Source organism: Oncorhynchus clarkii, chromosome 28, assembly GCF_045791955.1.
Source record: "Oncorhynchus clarkii lewisi isolate Uvic-CL-2024 chromosome 28, UVic_Ocla_1.0, whole genome shotgun sequence".
NCBI lineage: Eukaryota > Metazoa > Chordata > Actinopteri > Salmoniformes > Salmonidae > Oncorhynchus > Oncorhynchus clarkii.
In genome coordinates, this window is record NC_092174.1 from 44,821,910 (window position 1) to 44,845,338 (window position 23,429).

General features: G+C 41.6%; 1 protein-coding gene across 2 annotated transcripts; it reads left to right on the forward strand.

Annotated features, from left to right (window-relative positions):
* The first annotated feature begins 2,945 nt into the window (after positions 1-2,945).
* On the forward strand, positions 2,946-23,346 carry LOC139387565 (very-long-chain enoyl-CoA reductase-like). Of its 2 annotated transcripts, none has more exons than XM_071133889.1 (12): positions 2,946-3,239; positions 3,582-3,633; positions 4,285-4,329; positions 13,220-13,323; positions 15,438-15,553; positions 16,216-16,321; positions 18,112-18,184; positions 18,282-18,325; positions 19,887-19,944; positions 20,158-20,246; positions 21,306-21,351; positions 21,895-23,346. In XM_071133889.1, exons 1-12 carry the CDS (start codon positions 3,084-3,086, stop codon positions 22,020-22,022), a joined length of 1,017 nt encoding a protein of 338 aa, XP_070989990.1. In that variant the 5' UTR covers positions 2,946-3,083; the 3' UTR covers positions 22,023-23,346. The 2 variants fall into 2 exon arrangements, with proteins under 2 accessions (XP_070989990.1, XP_070989989.1); XM_071133888.1 differs by having other exon boundaries at positions 2,967-3,239; positions 13,220-13,398.
* The last annotated feature ends 83 nt before the right edge of the window (positions 23,347-23,429 follow it).

Here is a 23,429-nt window from a genome sequence, read left to right on the forward strand (position 1 = left end):
TCATTAGACTTTTTCAAAGCACTTTACTCTTTTAAAATCAGAGTTATATTTGAACGCAAAGGAAAGGTGCATGTATTAAGAGGCTTTAAGGACTGAAGAGTTGCTGAATTCAAATTCCCTCTTCACCTCACTTATACACTGAGTGTACAAAACATTATGAACACCTGCTTGACCAGGTGAATCCAGGTGAAAACTAGCCTTGTTGATGTCCCTTTGTTTAAATCCACTTCAATCCGTTTAGATGAAGAGGAGGAGACGGGTTAACCCCTAAGGTTGATGTCAGCACCCCCACAGAAATGGAATTAGCATAATAAAAACATCCCCATAAAAAATCTGTCAGTTTAATCTAGAGACGTGTGGGTTTTTGCATTTGATGTGTCTCAGTTCAACGGATCCGCCTATGTCTCACTTCTGCTTCTGTGGTGAAAGGTGACAGAGCTAGAGCTATGTTTGTCAGAACATGAGGCATCTCGAAAATCAGTCTGTAAAGTCCGAAAGGTTTGGCCTAAAAACGATGACCCCCCTCGATGGAAAGATGAGACTCACGAACAAGAACGAGCGTGGGACTCATCTGAAGTCGGTACAGCCGATCTGCCAACATCTGTCTGTAGCGTCCAAACAGTTCGGTCTACACACTAAAGACCCCTCTGTGTAAAGGTGAGACTCCCACGAAGAAGTACATGTCGGTTGTATGTCCTCTAGGTCCCCCGGTACCAGTTGAACAAAATGAAAGGAAGTACAATATCTATGGAGACTGTTTAGTGCCAGAAATAAGGAGTTAAATACATGAGAAGAAGAAAAATGTTTCCTGATCTTTCTTATATGTCCCAGACATAGGACAGACATTTCCGAACAAACTTCCTTTAGATTTTCTTTTGGGGGGGGGGGGGGAACTATCTGTTGTTCCATGTTGTGAATCTGTTATTCAATATGTTTGTGTGAGCTAATAGCAATAAGGCAAAATACATTATTTTATCAAATCATTTTTGTATATATATATATATATATATATTTTTTACACTTCAAGGGGTCTTAAAATTCAAAATCAAATAGTGAAATGATCCAAGGTATGCCCTTCTTAAAACAATTCCATATAGTATAGTAGAATCCCCCCCCAGCTGTGACAATTGAGACGTGGATTGTGTATGTGTGCAAAATACTACAGTTCCTTTGAACAGGGTATGGTAGTAGGTGCCAGGCGCACCTGTTTGTGTCCAGAACTGCAGTGCTGCTGGGGGTTTTCACACTAAACAGTTTCCCGTGTGTATTAAAGACTGGTCCACCACCCAAAGGACATTCAGTCAACTGGACACAACTGTGTGAAAGCATTGGAGTCAACATGGACCGGCATCCCTATGGAACACCTTGTCGAGTCCATGCCCCGATGAATTGAGGCAGGGTAGCCTAGCCACCTGGGGGTGGCAGGGTAGCGGCAGGGTAGCCTAGTGGTTAGAGCGTTGGCCTAGTAACCGAAAGGTTGCAAGTTGACTCCCTGAGCTGACAAGGTACAAATCTGTCGTTCTGCCCATGAACAGGCAGTTAACCCACTAGGCCGTCATTGAAAATAAGAATCTGTTCTTAACTGACTTGCCTAGTAAAATAAAATAAAAATGTAATTCTGAGGGCAAATGTTTTGTACACTCAGTATATTTAAATGCAGACTGCACAAACAAGTACATCTGATTGAATGTAGGCCTACTGTGATTTAGATGATGCTTCTGTCCAGTACAGGTGGTGAAAGATACTGTATGCCAGTAATGTTACATTTCAGACTTCACTATGGTTATCAATGAAACCTCAACACTGAAAAGCCCCTATGCTGTTAGCCAGGGACATGCTACTAGAGTAGCACCATGCTGTTAGCCAGGGACATGCTACTAGAGTAGCACCATGCTGTTAGCCAGGGACATGCTACTACTGTAGAACCATGCTGTTAGCCAGGGACATGCTACTACAGTAGCACCATGCTGTTAGCCAGGGACATGCTACTAGAGTAGCACCATGCTGTTAGCCAGGGACATGCTACTAGAGTAGCACCATGCTATGAGCCATGGACATGCTACTACAGTAGAACCATGCTGTTAGCCAGGGACATGCTACTACAGTAGCACCATGCTGTTAGCCAGGGACATGCTACTAGAGTAGCACCATGCTGTTAGCCAGGGACATGCTACTACTGTAGAACCATGCTGTTAGCCAGGGACATGCTACTACAGTAGCACCATGCTGTTAGCCAGGGACATGCTACTACAGTAGCACCATGCTGTTAGCCAGGGACATGCTACTACTGTAGCACCATGCTGTTAGCCAGGGACATGCTACTACAGTAGCACCATGCTGTTAGCCAGGGACATGCTACTACAGTAGCACCATACCGTTAGCCAGGGACATGCTTCTAGAGTAGCACCATGCTGTTAGCCAGGGACATGCTACTAGAGTAGCACCATGCTGTTAGCCAGGGACATGCTACTAGAGTAGCACCATGCTATTAACCAGGGACATGCTACTAGAGTAGCACCATGCTATTAACCAGGGACATGCTACTCCAACTGCCTCCCAAATGTCAGCCTATCCCTTATGGGCCCTCATCAAAAGTAGTGCACTTTCTAGGGGATCGGGTGCCATTTTGTGACTCGGCCCTGATGTCACCGTGTCAGAATGTAGCAAGGGGACGCCAGGACGTTCTATCAGATGCCATATCATGTTTAGACTAGTCAGATGGGTTGGAGATGTGTTCATGGGTCTAACATATATGGAAATAATTGACGGGGAAGGCCACAGGATATGGCAGATAATTGGCATCAGGAACAATGTAGTCTAACATCAGATCCCCCTAACATCCTCTCATGTTGCTCAAACCTATTTCTCACTGAGATAATTATTAGGGTCATATACACACGCACGCAAACACACACACACACACGTGCACGTACGTACAGACACACACACACACACACCGCAGGGTTAGTCATGTCGAGGTTATCTTAACCCCCTTGTCACACAGCAACTAGGGCCCGACAGTCACACACCACAGGGCAGATAGGGCCTGAAAACCACACACCTGGAAGGTACGCATTAGAAGCATGGATTTAAAAAGCCTTTTTGTGGTAGCCCAGTTTATAAAGGCAAGATGTGCCCATGGCATGACGGCAGGAAAGGCCAAAAAGGATAAGAATTATATTTTCTATGAGGTGGAGATTCAGGATTCCAAGAAGTTGAAGCTTTGCTACTTGGACAAGGTAAGTAAAAAAATATATAAACAACTTCCCTCATTTCATTTCATTGGCTGCTAAAGTAAAAACTCTGTAATTCACCTGTTTAGGAAGTAGGTAGTAACTGTACCAGACATTTCCCTTTTTGTCCACACAAGTTGTATTCTGTATTATGAGGCAACCTACGGTACTGATTTTAGGGCTCTATTTAATCTGGGAATGAAGTCTGCTACATTTCATTCATGCTGTGAAGCTGAACTTCCCGGATGAGGATTCAATAGAGCCCTTTAATTTTGTGAAACTGAGGTTTTGGGACAGTAGATACTTAATGTAAATTTGTTTATGTGTAATAGCTGTGTATTCTGTCAGGTGGAACCTAATGCCACTATTGGAGAGATCAAGTGTCTATTATATAAGATCTGTGAGTACCCTGCCTCAGTCCTGTCTCTGTCTCTGTCCAGTCTCTGCCTGGTCTCTGCCCTGTCTCTGTCTCTGTCCCGTCTCTGTCTCTGTCTCTGTCTGGTCTCTCCCTGGTCTCTGCCCTGTCTCTGCCCGGTCTCTGCCTGGTCTCTGTCCTGTCTCTGCCTGGTCTCAGCCTGGTCTCTGCCTGGTCTCTGCCCTGTCTCTGCCTGGTCTCAGCCTGGTCTCTGCCTGGTCTCTGCCCTGTCTCTGTCCGGTCTCTGCCTGGTCTCTGCCTGGTCTCTGCCCTGTCTCTGCCCTGTCTCTGCCTGGTCTCTGCCTGGTCTCTGCCCTGTCCCTGTCTCTGTCTCTGTCTCTGTCTCTGTCTCTGTCTCTGTCCTGTCTCTGTCTCTGTCTCTGTCTCTGTCTTGTCTCTGTCTGTTATAGCAAGTGTGTTACACCCCCTATTCCAGTGGATGGCATGAAATATCTTGTTGTATTTCGTCTTTAGCAGTTGGCGATAGATAGATTTCAGGAAATACACTGACATTCTAACTCCAAATTTGGAATTCTGAACTTCACATTACTTCCTGAAATGACTGAATTGACCCCAACCCTGATGATGTCCTAATAATGTTTCTGAAGTGACTAAAGTCATTTGTGATGGTTACAGATCCCAAATGGTACCCAGCCAGACAGGCTTTGTCACTTCACCCAGGTACGTCCTCCTCTGAATCCTTAAGCCCTCGTCACTGACATACACATTGACATATACAGTGACAAGAGTGACAGGAGGAAGAGTTTTAGAAATACAACTGTATATAAATATCGAACAATATCAACATTATCACACATTTCAACACTAGAAGTAACCAGCGGGTCAACAGTGTACTGTTTGTTTGTCATTACGTGAATGTTTTCCTATTGGGACGGCTAGCCTGTGCCTAAGGGCTGTTGCGGTGACCGTATTACCGCCACACCGGCGGTCACGAGTCATGAAGGTAGTCAAATTCCACGTGACCGTTTAGTCACTGTAATTAGGCTTCTTCCAAGCTCGGATGCTGCTGATGGTCATTAGTAGCCTACCAGACTGGCTAACTGCCTGGTACTCAGCACTCTATTGTCCCCCCTAACCCTAACCCTAACCCTGACCCTAACCCTAACCCTAACCCTAACCCTAACCACTCTGACGTCAATGCAAGTGTATTCAAAAATATAATCAAACACTTCATGCGAGCCAATGAGGTTGTGTTGCACAATTTGTATATAGGGTATAAACAGTTATATATAGGGTATATACAATTATATATAGGGTGTAAACCATACCACCCTGCATACCACTGCTGGCTTGCTTCTGAAGCTAAGCAGGGTTGGTCCTGGTCAGTTGCTGGATGGGAGACCAGATGCTGCTGGAAGTGGTGTTGGAGGGCCTGTAGGAGGCACTATTTCCTCTGGTCTAAAAAAATATCCCAATGCCCCAGGGCAGTGATTGGCACCCTACACTGCCCTGCGTAGGGTGCCATCTTTCGGATGGGACGTTAAACGGGTGTCCTGACTCTCTGAGGTCATTAAAGATCCCATGGCACTTATTGTAAGAGTAGGGGTGTTAACCCCAGTGTCCTAGCTAAATTCCCAATCTGACCCTCAAACCATCACGGTCACCTAATAATCCCCAGTTTACAATTGGCTCATTCATTCCCCTGTGACTATATTTATTTCTCAAATGTCCTAATATTAAGCACATTGCTTCTCTTTACAAAAGTAGTATAGCCTACCTGGCTAGCATGAAAATGAACCATGGGAAAAACGGTCCTCATTCTCTAATTGTGTGCATTGATGACATTGTCCATTGTAAATCAAAACAAATGTCACACATTGTCAGCAAACTTAACACGTGTAAATATTTGTATGAAGATAACAAGATTCAACAACTGAGACATAAACTGAACAAGTTCCACAGACATGTGACTAACATAAATGGAATAATGTGTCCCTGAACAAAGGGGGGTCAAAATCAAAAGTAACAGTCAGTATCTGGTGTGGCCACCAGCTGCAATAAGTACTGCAGTGCATCTCCTCCTCATGGACTGCACCAGATTTGCCAGTTCTTGCTGGGAGATGTTACCCCACTCTTCCACCAAGGCACCTGCAAGTTCCCGGACATTTCTGGGGGGAATGGCCCTAGCCTTCACCCTCCCATCCAACAGGTCCCAGAAGTGCTCAATGGGATTGAGATCTGGGCTCTTCGCTGTCCATGGCAGAACACTGACATTCCTGTCTTGCAGGAAATCACGCACAGAATGAGCAGTATGGCTGGTGGCATTGTCATGCTGGAGGGTCTTGTCAGGATGAGCCTGCAGGAAGGGTACCACATGAGGGAGGAGGATGTCTTCCCTGTAATGCACAGCGTTGAGATTGTCTGCAATGACAACAAGCTCAGTCTGATGATGCTGTGACACACTGCCCCAGACCATGACGGAGCCTCCACCTCCAAATCGATCCCGCTCCGCGACTCGTCAGTGAAGAGCACTTTTTGCCAGTCCTGTCTGGTCCAGCGACGGTGGGTTTGTGCCCATAGGCGGCGTTGTTGCCGGTGATGTCTGGTGAGGACCTGCCTTACACAGGCCTACAAGCCCTCATTCCAGCCTCTCTCAGCCTATTGCGGACAGTCTGAGCACTGATGGAGGGATTGTGCGTTCCTAGTGTAACTCGGGCAGTTGTTGTTGTTGCCATCCTGTACTTGTCCCGCAGGTGTGATGTTCGGATCTACCGATCCTGTGCAGGTGTTGCTATACATGGTCTGCCACTGCGAGGGCGATCAACTGTCTGTCCTGCCTCACTGTAGCGCTGTCTTAGGCATCTCACAGTACAGACATTGCAATTTATTGCCCTGGCCACATCTGCAGTCCTCATGCCTCCTTGCAGCATGCCTAAGGCACGTTCACACAGATGAGCAGGGACCCTGGGCATCTTTCTTTTGGTGTTTTTCAGAGTCAGTAGAAAGACCTTTTTAGTGTCCTAAGTTTTCATAACTGTGACCTTCACTGCCTACCGTCTGTAAACTGTTAGTGTCTTAACGACCGTTCCACAGGTGCATTCATTGTTTATGGTTGATTGAACAAGCATGGGGAAACAGTGTTTAATCCCTTTACAATGAAGATCTGTGAAGTCATTTGGATTTTTACGAATGATCATTGAAAGACAGGGTCCTGAAAAAAAGGATGTTTCTTTTTTAGCTGAGTTTATATACATATATATATATATTTATTTTTGATTTTATCCCCGTACCTGCAGGAGGCCTTTTGCATTCTGGTAGGCCGTCATTGTAAATCAGAATTTGTTGAATAAAGGATTAAAAAATATATATATAAAATAAAGACTCCACTATGCAAGTAACCATTTCAATAGAATATCTCATATTGTTTATATCAGTTTATATCAGTACCAGTCAAAAGTTTCAGAACACCTTCTAGGGTTTTTCTTGATTTTTACAATTGTTTACACTGTGTAATAATAGTGAAGACATCAAAACTATGAAATAGCAAAGAAAATCATGTAGTAACCCCCCCCAAAAAAGTGTTAAACAAATCATATTTTACATTTGAGATTCTTCAAAATAGCCACCCTTTGCCTTGATGACGGCTTTGCACACAAACAACTCTAAATGAAGCATTTAGGAGTACCATTTATTAACCTCTCAACACATAAATCCATGTGCATACTCCTGTCTATTTTATTCAGCTTTGTTCAATTGTATTCTTCATACTATAAAATTATATAAAATAATGCCACAGAATTCTCAGCAAATCTTGTCGGCTAAATGAACTAGTGTAGCCCACAGCCATATGGCATAGCCAGATCAGGACCTAACAGAAGGATTGACTCAGAGGATGCTATTCTGTTCTTCTGAAATAGACTACATTTTCTTCATATCATGTTTCTTTAGACCTGTCTAAAATAAATAATGGATTTATTGTGAAGGTGTAGACTATAATACATGGATTTATTGTGAAGGTGTAGACTATATTACATGGATTTACTGTGATGGTGTAGACTATATTACATGGATTTATTGTGAAGGTGTAGACTATATTACATGGATTTATTGTGAAGGTGTAGGCTATATTACATGGATTTATTGTGATGGTGTAGACTATATTACATGGATTTATTGTGAAGGTGTAGACTATATTACATGGATTTATTGTGAAGGTGTAGACTATATTACATGGATTTATTGTGAAGGTGTAGACTATATTACATGGATTTATTGTGAAGGTGTAGACTATATTACATGGATTTATTGTGAAGGTGTAGACTATATTACATGGATTTATTGTGAAGGTGTAGGCTATATTACATGGATTTATTGTGAAGGTGTAGACTATATTACATGGATTTATTGTGAAGGTGTAGACTATATTACATGGATTTATTGTGAAGGTGTAGGCTATATTACATGGATTTATTGTGAAGGTGTAGGCTATATTACATGGATTTATTGTGAAGGTGTAGACTATATTACATGGATTTATTGTGAAGGTGTAGACTATATTACATGGATTTATTGTGAAGGTGTAGGCTATATTACATGGATTTATTGTGAAGGTGTAGACTATATTACATGGATTTATTGTGAAGGTGTAGACTATATTACATGGATTTATTGTGAAGGTGTAGACTATATTACATGTATTTATTGTGAAGGTGTAGACTATATTACATGGATTTATTGTGAAGGTGTAGACTATATTACATGTATTTATTGTGACGGTGTAGACTATATTACATGGATTTATTGTGAAGGTGTAGACTATATTACATGGATTTATTGTGAAGGTGTAGACTATATTACATGGATTTATTGTGAAGGTGTAGACTATATTTCATGGATTTATTGTGAAGGTGTAGGCTATATTACATGGATTTATTGTGAAGGTGTAGACTATATTTCATGGATTTATTGTGAAGGTGTAGACTATATTACATGGATTTATTGTGAAGGTGTAGACTATATTACATGGATTTATTGTGATGGTGTAGACTATATTACATGGATTTATTGTGACGGTGTAGACTATATTACATGGATTTATTGTGAAGGTGTAGACTATATTACATGGATTTATTGTGAAGGTGTAGACTATATTACATGGATTTATTGTGAAGGTGTAGGTAGATTATATTACATGGATTTATTGTGAAGGTGTAGACTATATTACATGGATTTATTGTGAAGGTGTAGACTATATTACATGGATTTATTGTGAAGGTGTAGACTATATTACATGGATTTATTGTGAAGGTGTAGACTATATTACATGGATTTATTGTGAAGGTGTAGGTAGATTATATTACATGGATTTATTGAGAAGGTGTAGACTATATTACATGGATTTATTGTGAAGGTGTAGGTAGATTATATTACATGGATTTATTGAGAAGGTGTAGACTATATTACATGGATTTATTAGACATTTTAACATGCAGATGTTCCAAAGGTCTGCAATGGCTTGTAGGCTGTGTGTCGAAGTCATTAAAGGCTAAATATGTTTACATTAATTAACGATCAATTACTGTGAGAGCGACAGTTATCACCGGCTAATGAAATTTTGTGACTCTGCCTTAATCTGTGCCCACATTCTCTTTTGTCACATGACCTCTCATATGACGGACTGGAAGACATAACTGTAACCTGATGATGTTTTGACACCACCCGAGGAGCCTGGACAGCTGAGAGCATGACCTGAACTTCTCTGACATAACAGATAGGTCTTGGAAGGTTCTGTGCCAAAAGCACTAGCTGGCCAATAGCAGGTCACAGAGAGGACTGTGGCTATGAGATATGAGATATGTGTGTTTGTGTGCATGCATTCCTGCCCATCTGATACTCCATGCAGGCTAAATCAAACATGATATTGAAAGAAAGCAAGTACTAATTGAACCCTGGTCTCTCAGAGGGCCATAGCTTTGGTAGGACAGAGTAACAGGGCACGGAAGTCAAGCCTGATTACATTTTAGTCATGTAACAACGGCTTTTAACCAAAGCGTAGGGTTTTGCCTTGTTCAAGAGCACATTGCCAGACTTTTCACCTAGTTGGTTCAGTGAGCCAAACCAGAAACCTTTCAGTTACTGCCATAACGCACTTAACCAGTAGGCTACCTGCCAGTAGGCTACCTGCCACCCCAATCTGGGGAGGTTTAATTAACTCCTTTCATCTTAAAAATCAGGAAGGGGTGTCGGTTAACACTCGGTGTGTGTGTGTGTGTGTGTGTGTGTGTGTGTGTGTGTGTGTGTGTGTGTGTGTGTGTGTGTGTGTGTGTGTGTGTGTGTGTGTGTGTGTGTCTATGTGTTTATGTCTATGCGTTTAAATCAAAGGCATTAAAACCACATTCAAATACTTCCGGCTTCGTGAGCCGTCGGAAGTTTTCCATAGTAATACTGTACGTGGAGGACATCAACACTGTCACTATGTACTAAAGTGCGCCATATTGCTGAATGGGGCTGAATGGGACTGAATGGGACTGAATGGGTCTGAATGGGACTGAATGGGGCTGAATGGGACTGAATGGGGCTGAATGGGAATGAATGGGGCTGAATGGGAATGAATGGGGCTGAATGGGGCTGAATGGGGCTGAATGGGGCTGAATGGGGCTGAATGGGGCTGAATGGGACTGAATGGGACTGAATGGGGCTGGATGGGACTGAATGGGACTGAATGGCTTCAAAGAATCGTTGTACTCACTGACATTTTCAACCTCTCCCTGACCGAGTCTGTAATACCTACATGTTTCAAGCAAACCACCATAGTCCCTGTGCCCAAGAAAGCGAAGGTAACCTGCCTTATTGACTACTGCCCCGTGGCACTCACGTCGGTAGCAATGAAGTGCTTTGAAAGGCTGGTCATGGTTCACATCAACAGCATCCTCCCCGAAACCCTAGACCCACTCCAATTCGCATACCGCCCCAAAAGATCCACAGATGACGCACTGCCCTTTCCCACCTGGCCAAAATGAACACCTACAGTATGTAAGAATGCTGTTCGTTGACTATAGGGATGAGGTCAGAGACCTGGTCCCAGGACAACAACCTCTACCTCAATGTGAGCAAGACAAAGGAGCTGATCGTGGACTACAAGAAAAGGAGGGCCAAACAGGCCCCCATCCACATCAACAGGCCCCCATCCACATCAACAGGCCCCCATCCACATCAACAGGCCCCCATCCACATCAACAGGCCCCCATCCACATCAACAGGCCCCCATCCACATCAACAGGCTCCCATCCACATCAACAGGCCCCCATCCACATCAACAGGCCCCCATCCACATCAACAGGCCCCCATCCACATCAACAGGCCCCCATCCACATCAACAGGCCCCCATCCACATCAACAGGCCCCCATCCACATCAACAGGCCCTCATCCACATCAACAGGCCCTCATCCACATCAACAGGCCTGTAGTGGAGCGGGCTGAGAGTTTCAAGTTCCTTGGTGTCCACATCGCCAACAAACTATCATGGTCCAAACACACCAAGACAGTCGTGAAGAGGGCATGACAAAACCTATTCCCCTCAGGAGACTGAAAATATTTGGCAAATATACAGCTGCACCATCGAGAGCATCCTGGCCGGTTGCATCACTGCCTGGTATGGCAACTGCTCGGCATCCGACCGTAAGGCACTACAGAGGGTAGTGTGTACTTCCCAAAACATCACTGCAGCCAAGCATCCTGCCATCCAGGACCTCTATACCAGGCGGTGTCAGAGTAAGGCATAAAAAATGGTCAAAAACTCCAGTCACCCTAGTCATAGACTGTTCTCTCTGCTACCGCACGGCAAGCAATACCAGAGCTTTTATCATAAAGGTGCATTTCTACGGTGAAAATTATCTTCCCCAAACTTGAAACTCACGTGCTGCGTATGTATGCAAGTTAGGCTCTACACACAAAAAAAATCGGATTAATGTGCTTCATTTTAAGAAGTTTTTTGGCCACTTCAGTTGTGATACAAACCTTATCAAAACATAAAAGCCTATGGGCTGGGTGTGCGACTATGATTTGAAAAAGTTGCCAAAAAAAAGGCCTGTGCAGTTTCTTGTCTTACTGCAGTTTCTTGTCTTACTGCAGTTTCTTGTCTTACTGCAGTTTCTTGTCTTACTGCAGTTTCTTGTCTTACTGCAGTTTCTCGTCTTACTGCAGTTTCTCGTCTTACTGCAGTTTCTTGTCTTACTGCAGTTTCTTGTCTTACTGCAGTTTCTTGTCTTACTGCAGTTTCTTGTCTTACTGCAGTTTCTTGTCTTACTGCAGTTTCTTGTCTTACTGCAGTTTCTTGTCTTACTGCAGTTTCTTGTCTTACTGCAGTTTCTTGTCTTACTGCAGTTTCTTGTCTTACTGCAGTTTCTTGTCTTACTGCAGTTTCTTGTCTTACTGCAGTTTCTCGTCTTACTGCAGTTTCTTGTCTTACTGCAGTTTCTTGTCTTACTGCAGTTTCTTGTCTTACTGCAGTTTCTTGTCTTACTGCACACAAGCAATAATACTGTATATCATTCACTAATTTGGGCTCCCGAGTGGCGCAGCGGTCTAAGGCACTGCATCTCAGTGCTAGAGGCATCACTACAGACCCTGGTTTGATAATGGGCTGTATCACAACTCCCATAGGGTGGCACACAATTGGCCCAGCGTTGTTAGGGTTTGGCCGGGGTAGGCCGTCATTGTAAATAATAATTTGTTCCTAACTGACTTGCCTAGTTAAATAAAGGTTAAATAAAGTTTAAATAAAACATAAAAATGATAATACTGTATATTATTCACCTATCTGACTATTATATTATTGTTTTAATCTTGTCTTCACTAAATAATATCTATGTGAAATTTGTTTTGATTTAAAATGTACCGTTATCATTTACCTGTCCAGAAACAGGGGCAGGGGGAAAAAAAGTCATCTATGCACTTAACTAGCGAATGGAGGATGCTTTTGCCATGGGTCATTTTCATGCCAGCCAGGTAGGCTATACTCCTCTTGTACAGAGAAGCAATGTGGTTAATATTAGGAAAATTGAGAAATAAATATAGTAGGCCTAGCCTATATAAAGCTGATGGGATTCTCTTCTTTTTATTAGAGGCCATCCCTCTGTTTTCTCACCCAATTGCATAGCCTATAGAAATGTTACGGAACATGAGCTCATGAAGTGTTTGATTCGTTTTTTTAATGTCAGCGTGATTAGGGGGACAATAGAGTGCTGAGTACCAGGCAGTTAGCAAGTTTGGTAGACTACTAATGACCATCAGCAGCATCAGAGCTTGGAGAAGCTCTGGGGGGGGGGGGGGGGGGGGTTGAATGTCCTAATGTCTTCCCTGTCTATTCAGAACATCAACACGATTCACCACTATCCCTTATGTATAGATCTCTTTGAATAAACAGTTAGATCCCGTTTCCCCGAGACACCAAGCCTAGTCCTGGACTGAAAAGCAAGAACCAATGGACATTCTCTGTTGAAAGTACTTTTTAGTCCAGGACTAGGTTTTAATCTGTGACCAGGAAACGGCTGCTAAATAAATCATCTTGTTATACAGAACTGTAACCATGACAACACTACATTTTGTCAGATGGGGAGTCCCTGAAGGATGATGAGGTATTGGAGAATCTACCGGTGGGAACCACGGTAACGATGTTCTTCCACGACCTGGGACCGCAGCTGGGGTGGACCATGGTGAGACCACGATGTTTCTGGGATATTGGACAAGGTGCTGTTCCCCACTGTACTGTTTTTTGGGAACAGCAAACAGTGAGTGGACATGTTGCCTATCAGTGACCCATGTCTTCTCCTGTACAGGTATTTCTGGTGGAGTGTATCTGACCTCTCTTCTCCTGTACAGGTGTATCTGACCTCTCTTCTCCTGTACAGGTGCATCTGACCTCTCTTCTCCTGTACAGGTGTATATGACTGACCTCTCTTCTCCTGTACAGGTGTATCTGACCTCTCTTCTCCTGTACAGGTGTATATGACCTCTCTTCTCCTGTACAGGTGTATCTGACCTCTCTACTCCTGTACAGGTGTATCTGACCTCTCTTCTCCTGTACAGGTGTATATGTCCTCTCTTCTCCTGTACAGGTGTATCTGACCTCTCTTCTCCTGTACAGGTGTATCTGAACTCTCTTCTCCTGTACAGGTGTATATGACCTCTCTTCTCCTGTGCAGGTGTATATGACCTCTTCTCCTGTACAGGTGTATCTGACCTCTCTGCTCCTGTACAGGTGTATCTGACCTCTCTTCTCCTGTACAGGTGTATCTGACCTCTCTTCTCCTGTACAGGTGTATCTGACCTCTCTTCTCCTGTACAGGTGTATCTGACCTCTCTTCTCCTGTACAGGCGTATCTGACCTCTCTTCTCCTGTACAGGTGTATCTGACCTCTCTTCTCCTGTACAGGTAGGTGTATCTGACCTCTCTTCTCCTGTACAGGTGTATATAACCTCTCTTCTCCTGTACAGGTGTATCTGACCTCTCTTCTCCTGTACAGGTGTATCTGACCTCTCTTCTCCTGTACAGGTGTATCTGACCTCTCTACTCCTGTACAGGTGTATATGACCTCTCGTCTCCTGTACAGGTGTATCTGACCTCTCTTCTCCTGTACAGGTGTATCTGACCTCTCTTCTCATGTACAGGTGTATCTGACCTCTCTTCTCCTGTACAGGTGTATATGACCTCTCTTCTCCTGTACAGGTGTATCTGACCTCTCTTCTCCTGTACAGGTGTATCTGACCTCTCTTCTCCTGTACAGGTGTATCTGACCTCTCTTCTCCTGTACAGGTGTATCTGACCTCTCTTCTCCTGTACAGGTGTATATGACCTCTCTTCTCCTGTACAGGTGTATCTGACCTCTCTTCTCCTGTACAGGTGTATCTGACCTCTCTTCTCCTGTACAGGTGTATCTGACCTCTCTTCTCCTGTACAGGTGTATCTGACCTCTCTTCTCCTGTACAGGTGTATCTGACCTCTCTTTCCTGTACAGGTGTATCTGACCTCTCTTCTCCTGTACAGGTGTATATAACCTCTCTTCTCCTGTACAGGTGTATATAACCTCTCTTCTCCTGTACAGGTGTTTCTGGCGGAGTGCATCGGACCTCTCTTCTCCTGTACAGGTGTATCTGACCTCTCTTCTCCTGTACAGGTGTATCTGACCTCTCTTCTCCTGTACAGGTGTATATAACCTCTCTGCTCCTGTACAGGTGTTTCTGGCGGAGTGTATCTGACCTCTCTTCTCCTGTACAGGTGTATAGTACAGGTGTATATAACCTCTCTGCTCCTGTACAGGTGTTTCTGGCGGAGTGCATCGGACCTCTCTTCTCCTGTACAGGTGTATAGTACAGGTGTATATAACCTCTCTGCTCCTGTACAGGTGTTTCTGGCGGAGTGCATCGGACCTCTCTTCTCCTGTACAGGTGTATAGTACAGGTGTATATAACCTCTCTGCTCCTGTACAGGTGTTTCTGGCGGAGTGCATCGGACCTCTCTTCTCCTGTACAGGTGTATAGTACAGGTGTATATAACCTCTCTGCTCCTGTACAGGTGTTTCTGGCGGAGTGCATCGGACCTCTCTTCTCCTGTACAGGTGTATAGTACAGGTGTATATAACCTCTCTGCTCCTGTACAGGTGTTTCTGGCGGAGTGCATCGGACCTCTCTTCTCCTGTACAGGTGTATAGTACAGGTGTATATAACCTCTCTGCTCCTGTACAGGTGTTTCTGGCGGAGTGCATCGGACCTCTCTTCTCCTGTACAGGTGTATAGTACAGGTGTATATAACCTCTCTGCTCCTGTACAGGTGTTTCTGGCGGAGTGCATCGGACCTCTCTTCATCTACCTTTTCTTCTTCCTCCATCTCCTCAACGTCTACGAGCAGAAAGATGACTATACCTCCAATCCCTGCTCAGTGGTCACGTACGTATATGGTAGGAAATTCCAAGGGTACGGTCCAGCGGCTTCCTTCGGGAGAGTGTGTCCTCAAGTTTCTCTGTACTCTTCTCCGATGGCCTCACAGGTGCCATCACACTTCTGACACCAATGTAGCTATATTTGGGGGTAGCCCCGACCGGGACTAGAACCCGGGTCCAGCGACTGTCAACCCAACACCTTAGCTTTTATGTCAAGAGATCTGAATCTCTTGACGAGGTCTCTAGGTATTGAGTTAAGGTTGCTACAATAGTCTAGAATGTCTGTGTCGTTGCTGTGAAAGAGAACATGCTGTCAGTCAATTCACCTAGGGTCAAAAGGTCAACTACAAAATAATGATAGCTTCTCTACCCTCACTCTACCCCCACTCTACCTCTTCTCTACCCTCACTCTACCTCTTCTCTACCCCCTACTCTACCCCCACTCTACCCCCACTCTAGCCTCTTCTATACCCCCACTCTACCCCCTTCTCTTCCCCCTTCACTACCCCCACTCTACCTCTTCTCTACCCTCACTCTACCTCTTCTCTACCCCCACTCGTCCTCTTTACTACTACCACTACCTTCTCTACCCCCACTCTAGCCCCTTCTATACCCCCACTCTACCCCCTTCTCTTCCCCCACTCTACCCCCTACTCTCTACTGCTGTAGGTTGGCGTGTGTGTGTCACTGTTTCCACTACTTCAGAAGGCTGTTGGAAACCGTCTTCATTCACCGCTTCTCAGACGGCACCTTGCCGCTGCAAACCATCATGAGGGTCAGTTCCAGCGAACTCTGGTGCCTAAAACATTCGGGAATTCAATAGTGTTTACGTGTAGCTGTTCAATTGGTCAATGATCAAAGTTTAATTCTAAGATCCTTTTTCTCAGTGACTTACCTGGCTAAATAAACCTGGTTAAACACTTGTGAATGTTCATCTCTTAAAACTGAATTAAAACGTAGTCAGGCTAAATTATCTGATAGATAGCTGCTGGCGTTGGGCTTTTGTTATTAGGTGGTGATCTTCCCACCCTGTATCGAAACATCTGATGTCTGGCAGGCGTCTGGTGTTGAGATGTCATGGGATGGAGGGATACTATACTATTATATTCTATATGATGCTATTCTATACTATTATATTCTATACTATTCTATTATATACTATTCTATTCTATACTATTATATACTATTCTATACTATTCTATTCTATACTATTCTATTATATACTATTCTATACTATTCTATTCTATACTATTATATACTATTCTATACTATTCTATTCTATACTATTCTATACTATTTTATTCTATTCTATACTATTCTATTATATACTATTATATACTATTCTATACTATTCTATTCTATACCATTCTATTATATACTATTCTATTCTATACTATTTTATTCTATTCTATACTATTCTATTATATACTATTATATACTATTCTATACTATTCTATTATATACTATTATATACTATTCTATACTATTCTATACTATTCTATTATATTATATTCTATACTATTTTATTCCATTCTATACTATTCTATTCTATACTATTATATACTATTCTATTCTATTCTATTCTATACTATTCTATTATATACTATTATATACTATTCTATACTATTCTATTCTATACTATTCTATTATATACTTTTTTATACTATTCTATTATATACTATTCTATACTATACTATACTATGCTACTCATTATTCATTGATATACTATACTGTTCTATTATATACTATACTATTATGTACTATACTATACTTTTCTATACGATACTATTTTATACTATTATATACATACTATACTGTTCTATTATATGCTATACTACTATATACTATTATATTCTATACTATTGTATTAATCCTATTGTTCTATTATATACTAATATATACTATATTATACTATTCTATACTGCTATATTATATACTATGCTATTATATACTATTCTATTATATACTAATATATACTATTCTATTATATACTATACTATTATATTCTATACTATTCTAGTATATACTATTATATTATATACAATTATATTCTATACTATTCTAGTATATACTATTATATTATATACATTTATATTCTATACTATTCTATTATTTACTATTCTATTCTATTCTATACTATTCTATGCTATTCTATACTATTATATTATATACTATTATATTATTTTATTTTCTATTCTATACTATACTATTATATACTATACTATTATATACTATACTATATTATTCTATTATTTTCTAGTATATACTATTCTATACTATTCTATTCTATTATATACTATTCTATGCTATTATATACTATTCTATTCTATTATATGCTATTCGATTATATACTATTATATTCTATGCTATACTATACTATTATATTATATACTATACTATTATTTTATATTATTCGATTACTATACTATTACACACTATACTATTATATACTATACTATTATATACTATACTATTATATACTATACTATTATATACTATACTATTATATACTATACTATATTGTTCTAATATTTTCTATTATATACTATACTGTTCTACTCTCAGAACTGCCTGTACTACTGGGGATTTTCTGCTTGGTTAGCCTATTACATCAACCACCCCCTCTACACTCCACCATGTGAGTACCACTCTCAACCAACAAATGAATGAATGGATGACAACTCTCAGTGTTGATAGATGGTTCTGCTGCTTAAGGTGCTGTATGTGTCTTACAGCGTATGGGAATCTCCAAGTCTACTCTGCGTTGGCGGTGTTTATGGTATGTAGCCTAATCTCCAAGTCTACTCTGTGTTAGTGGTGTTTATGGTATGTAGCCTAATCTCCAAGTCTACTCTGTGTTAGTGGTGTTTATGGTATGTAGCCTAATCTCCAAGTCTACTCTGTGTTAGTGGTGTTTATGGTATGTAGCCTAATCTCCAAGTCTACTCTGTGTTAGTGGTGTTTATGGTATGTAGCCTAATCTCCAAGTCTACTCTGTGTTAGTGGTGTTTATGGTATGTAGCCTAATCTCCAAGTCTACTCTGCGGGGGTGGTGTTTATGGTATGTAGCCTAATCTCCAAGTCTACTCTGTTGGTGGTGTTTATGGTATGTAGCCTAATCTCCAAGTCTACTCTGTGTTAGTGGTGTTTATGGTATGTAGCCTAATCTCCAAGTCTACTCTGTGTTAGTGGTGTTTATGGTATGTAGCCTAATCCTCAAGTCTACTCTGCGTTGGCAGTGTTTATGGTATGTAGCCTAATGTTATATCTACTCTGTGTTAGTGGTGTTTATGGTATGTAGCCTAATCTCCAAGTCTACTCTGTGTTGGCGGTGTTTATGGTATGTAGCCTAATCTCCAAGTCTACTCTGTGTTAGTGGTGTTTATGGTATGTAGCCTAATCTCCAAGTCTACTCTGTGTTGGCGGTGTTTATGGTATGTAGCCTAATCTCCAAGTCTACTCTGTGTTAGTGGTGTTTATGGTATGTAGCCTAATCTCCAAGTCTACTCTGTGTTAGTGGTGTTTATGGTATGTAGCCTAATCCCCAAGTCTACTCTGCGTTGGCAGTGTTTATGGTATGTAGCCTAATGTTATATCTACCCTGTGTTAGTGGTGTTTATGGTATGTAGCATAATCTCCAAGTCTACTCTGTGTTGGCGGTGTTTATGGTATGTAGCCTAATCTCCAAGTCTACTCTGTGTTAGTGGTGTTTATGGTATGTAGCCTAATCTCCAAGTCTACTCTGTGTTAGTGGTGTTTATGGTATGTAGCCTAATCTCCAAGTCTACTCTGTGTTGGCGGTGTTTATGGTATGTAGCCTAATCTCCAAGTCTACTCTGTGTTAGTGGTGTTTATGGTATGTAGCCTAATCTCCAAGTCTACTCTGTGTTAGTGGTGTTTATGGTATGTAGCCTAATCTCCAAGTCTACTCTGTGTTAGTGGTGTTTATGGTATGTAGCCTAATCTCCAAGTCTACTCTGTGTTAGTGGTGTTTATGGTATGTAGCCTAATCTCCAAGTCTACTCTGTGTTAGTGGTGTTTATGGTATGTAGCCTAATCTCCAAGTCTACTCTGTGTTGGTGGTGTTTATGGTATGTAGCCTAATCTCCAAGTCTACTCTGCGGTGGCGGTGTTTATGGTATGTAGCCTAATGTTATATCTCTCAGCCTCATTGTGTTTTCATTGAGTTCAGAACAACAGAGGAAAACATTCTTCATCTTCTTTCCCAAAAAATGTATTTCTCTCTTTCTTTTTCTCTTTCTTTTAACCTTTGTCTTTCTCTCTCTCTCTCTCTCTCTCTCTCTTTCTTTATTTCTTTTTTTCTGTCTTTGTACTCCCAGCTCTGTGAAGCTGGAAACTTCTCAATTCATTTGGCTCTCAATAACTTGGGCTGTAATGGTGAGTCGCCTTCCAGCATTTCTGAATGTGTTGTATTGATTGCGTATTCCAGAACGATGTCATAGCCAAGATAGGTAATAGGGAGCAAGTTCCTCAAATATTTCTCACAAATTGCTAGTTGAGTCAGCAACATCTGTGTGGTAGTTTGCCAGCTGAGAAGATATTTCCATGATGATACACATCTTCTCACAGTTGTGTCCTGCTGTCTACTAGGTCTGAGGCCCAAGCGGATCCCTTACCCCACCAGGAACCCCTTCACATGGCTCTTCTTCTTCGTGTCATGTCCCAACTACACCTATGAGGTGGGTCAAACTCACAGAGATAGATAAGAGGACTCTGGAGCCCAATAGCTTGTTTTAGCCTGAGCAGTGTCATTGAGGATTTTTCACAATTTTGAAGTAGTCATCTGGGTGGAACTTCCTATGGGTTAAGGAAGGATCCGATAATTCCATGCAGGTCATCAGGAGGGATCATCCAATTAATTATATTCGTTAGCAAACATTCCATAACTGCAGGTGGCAGCAAATCGCCAACCTTGTCTGTATACCTGTTTAAACAAACACACTCTAGATGGCAGTGTGCCCCCTTTCAGTTTGTTTACCAACTCATAGAAGTAACAGAATAAGAAAATGGACTACTTCAAAATGGAGATGGCCTCAAGGGCACTGCCCGTGCTCTCAGAAGCTACTTTAACACAGTCTTGTATGTATACATTTAAGTATGGCTGGCCCAGGCGGGAATTGAACCCACAACCCTTGGTGTTGCAAGTGTTGTGCTCTATTGACTTAGTCACACAGGAGAGACTAGACTTAAGTTGACATTGTAGCATAATAGCGAAGACGTCAAAACTATGAAATAACACATATGGAATCATGTAGTGAGCAAAAAAGTGTTAAACAAATCAAAATATATTTTATATTTGAGATTCTTCAAAGTAGCCACCCTTTGCCTTGATGACGGCATTGCACACTCTTGGCATTCTCTCAACCAGCTTCATGAGGTAGTCACCTGGAATGCATTGTGGAATTTCGTTCCTCCTTAATGTGTTAGAGCTGATCAGTTGTGCTGGGTGGTATACAGAAGATAGCCCTTTTTGGTCAAAGGCCAAGTCCATGTTATGGCAATAACAGCTCAAATAAGCAAAGAGAAATGACAGTCCATCAATACTTTAAGACATGAAGGTCAGTTTATGTCTAACACTTTCTCGGTTACTACATGATTCCATATGTGTTATTTCATAGTTTTTACGTCTTCACTATTTATTCTACAATGTAGAAAATAGTACAAATAAAGAAAAACCCTGGAATGAGTAGGTGCGTCCCAAACTTCTGACTGATACTGTATTTGTTTTGATTCGTCAGGTGGGGACGTGGTTGAGTTTCTCCATCATGACACAGTGTGTTCCAGGTAAAACTACACATCATCGTTTCACGTGTACTTAGGTGGTAAATGTTAGAAGCTGCTTACACACGTTTACAAACACGTATTTTCATAATATTAAGCACTAGAGATTCAGATCAGATCAAGCGTTGACCGCGGATAAGCCGACACGTGCATCGCTCGATGTTTTGACGGGGAACAATCGCGTTGGGAGCTGTCAAATCGGTGAAAAAAAGCTGCTCTTCAAATCAAATCGTATTTGATAATGTGATCGTTGTCACAAAGCCACACCCGTCCCACTCACTTATGAAGTGCAGAATGAGAAAACGTATAGAAATATAGCCACCCGTGGGAGAGATTGTCATACCAGTTGCGTTGTACTGTGTAAATACAGGTTATTCTTGTACACTGCCAGTTCTGCAGTCACGATAAAGTTTGAAATTGAAATTGAAAGACTGACATAAGTACGTGTGATACCAAAGAGACAATTAAATTCCTTTGTTTAAGTTTTAGTCGCCAATTTTGTGACTCTACTAACTAACTAACTGTTGTGTCTCTCTCTTTCCACAGTGGCCCTGTTCACGTTGCTGGGCTTCATCCAGATGACTATCTGGGCACGGGGAAAACATAAGATGTACACCAGAGAGTTTACAGACTACCCTGAACTAAGATCAGCTATCATCCCTTTGTTCCTTTGAGCCAGCCAGGGTTAACAACAAGAGCCTTAATTATACCCCTGTTCCTTAATTATACCCCTGTTCCTTAATTATACCCCTGTTCCTTAATTATACCCCTGTTCCTTAATTATACCTCTGTTCCTTAATTATACCTCTGTTCCTTAATTATACCCCTGTTCCTTAATTATACCCCTGTTCCTTAATTATGCCCCTGTTCCTTAATTATACCCCTGTTCCTTAATTATACCCATGTTCCTTAATTATACCCCTGTTCCTTAATTATACCCCTGTTCCTTAATTATACCCCTGTTCCTTAATAAGGGTTGCAAAAAAATCTGGTAACTTGTCACCAAATCCCCAGTTTTTCCCAGAAATCCCAGTTCTAAATTCCACGTAATCAGAAGGAAATAAGCAAGGAAATCTGTACTCGTCCAACCAGGATTTCTGGAACACCTGGGAAATTTGGGTAAATTACCAAAATTGTGCGCAAAACCTATTCGCTAATACTTTTGGCCAGAGCCACATAGGCCTCTTGCCGAATGTAGTGTACTACATAGGGAATAGAATGCTATTTTAGACAGACCCATTGCATACTCTACTACAGTTAGAGAAAGCAGTGTACTGGACACTGTGGTAATAGTGCACCTGTAGGGGATATGATGTGGCTCTGACCAAAAGGAGTGACACTATATGGGGGGACAACAGATACCCAGTCAATAAGCGAGCTGTATATAAATTAACTTTGTGACAGCCTCTCGGTCAGAATAGGGTTACAAGGCCTCACTCAGGCCTGTGACTTAACCTCATCACTCAACTCTACACTAAAAGTGTACATTTGTAGCAAGGTTATGGGTTTACACAGATACTGTTTTTTTAAGTTAGGATGAATGTACTGCAAAGTGTGGAATGATACAATAGATTGGTTTGATTCCCTTTAGCCGTAGAGAATTTATACATACTTTTTATTCACCATAATCATCGTTGCAGCACAGTTCATGTGAGTGACAATGTGTATACGTTATAGTAGTGGTCTTGAAGTCTAGTGCACTTGAAGTCTAGTGCACTTGAAGTCTAGTGCACTTGTTCCCCTGTTGAAGGACGGACGGCCCTGTTCAGTCCAATCAGATATGAAGTAACCATAACTTTTAATTTGTGTGATATTAATAGTATTTTATCTGATTTGTTTACGTTGTTAGTTTTACAGTGGGACTGTTCTATTTTTAATTTGTGTGATATTAATAGTATTTTATCTGATTTGTTTACGTTGTTAGTTTTACAGTGGGACTGTTCTATTTTTTTTGTTCACAGTCATTTTGTGATATTTAATAAACCCATTTGCATTTAACAGGGCCAGTGTTTTGCTGTTAAAGCATGGCATCAGTTGAAGTTGATACACATATCTATTCTCATCCATAATACTAGCTATGA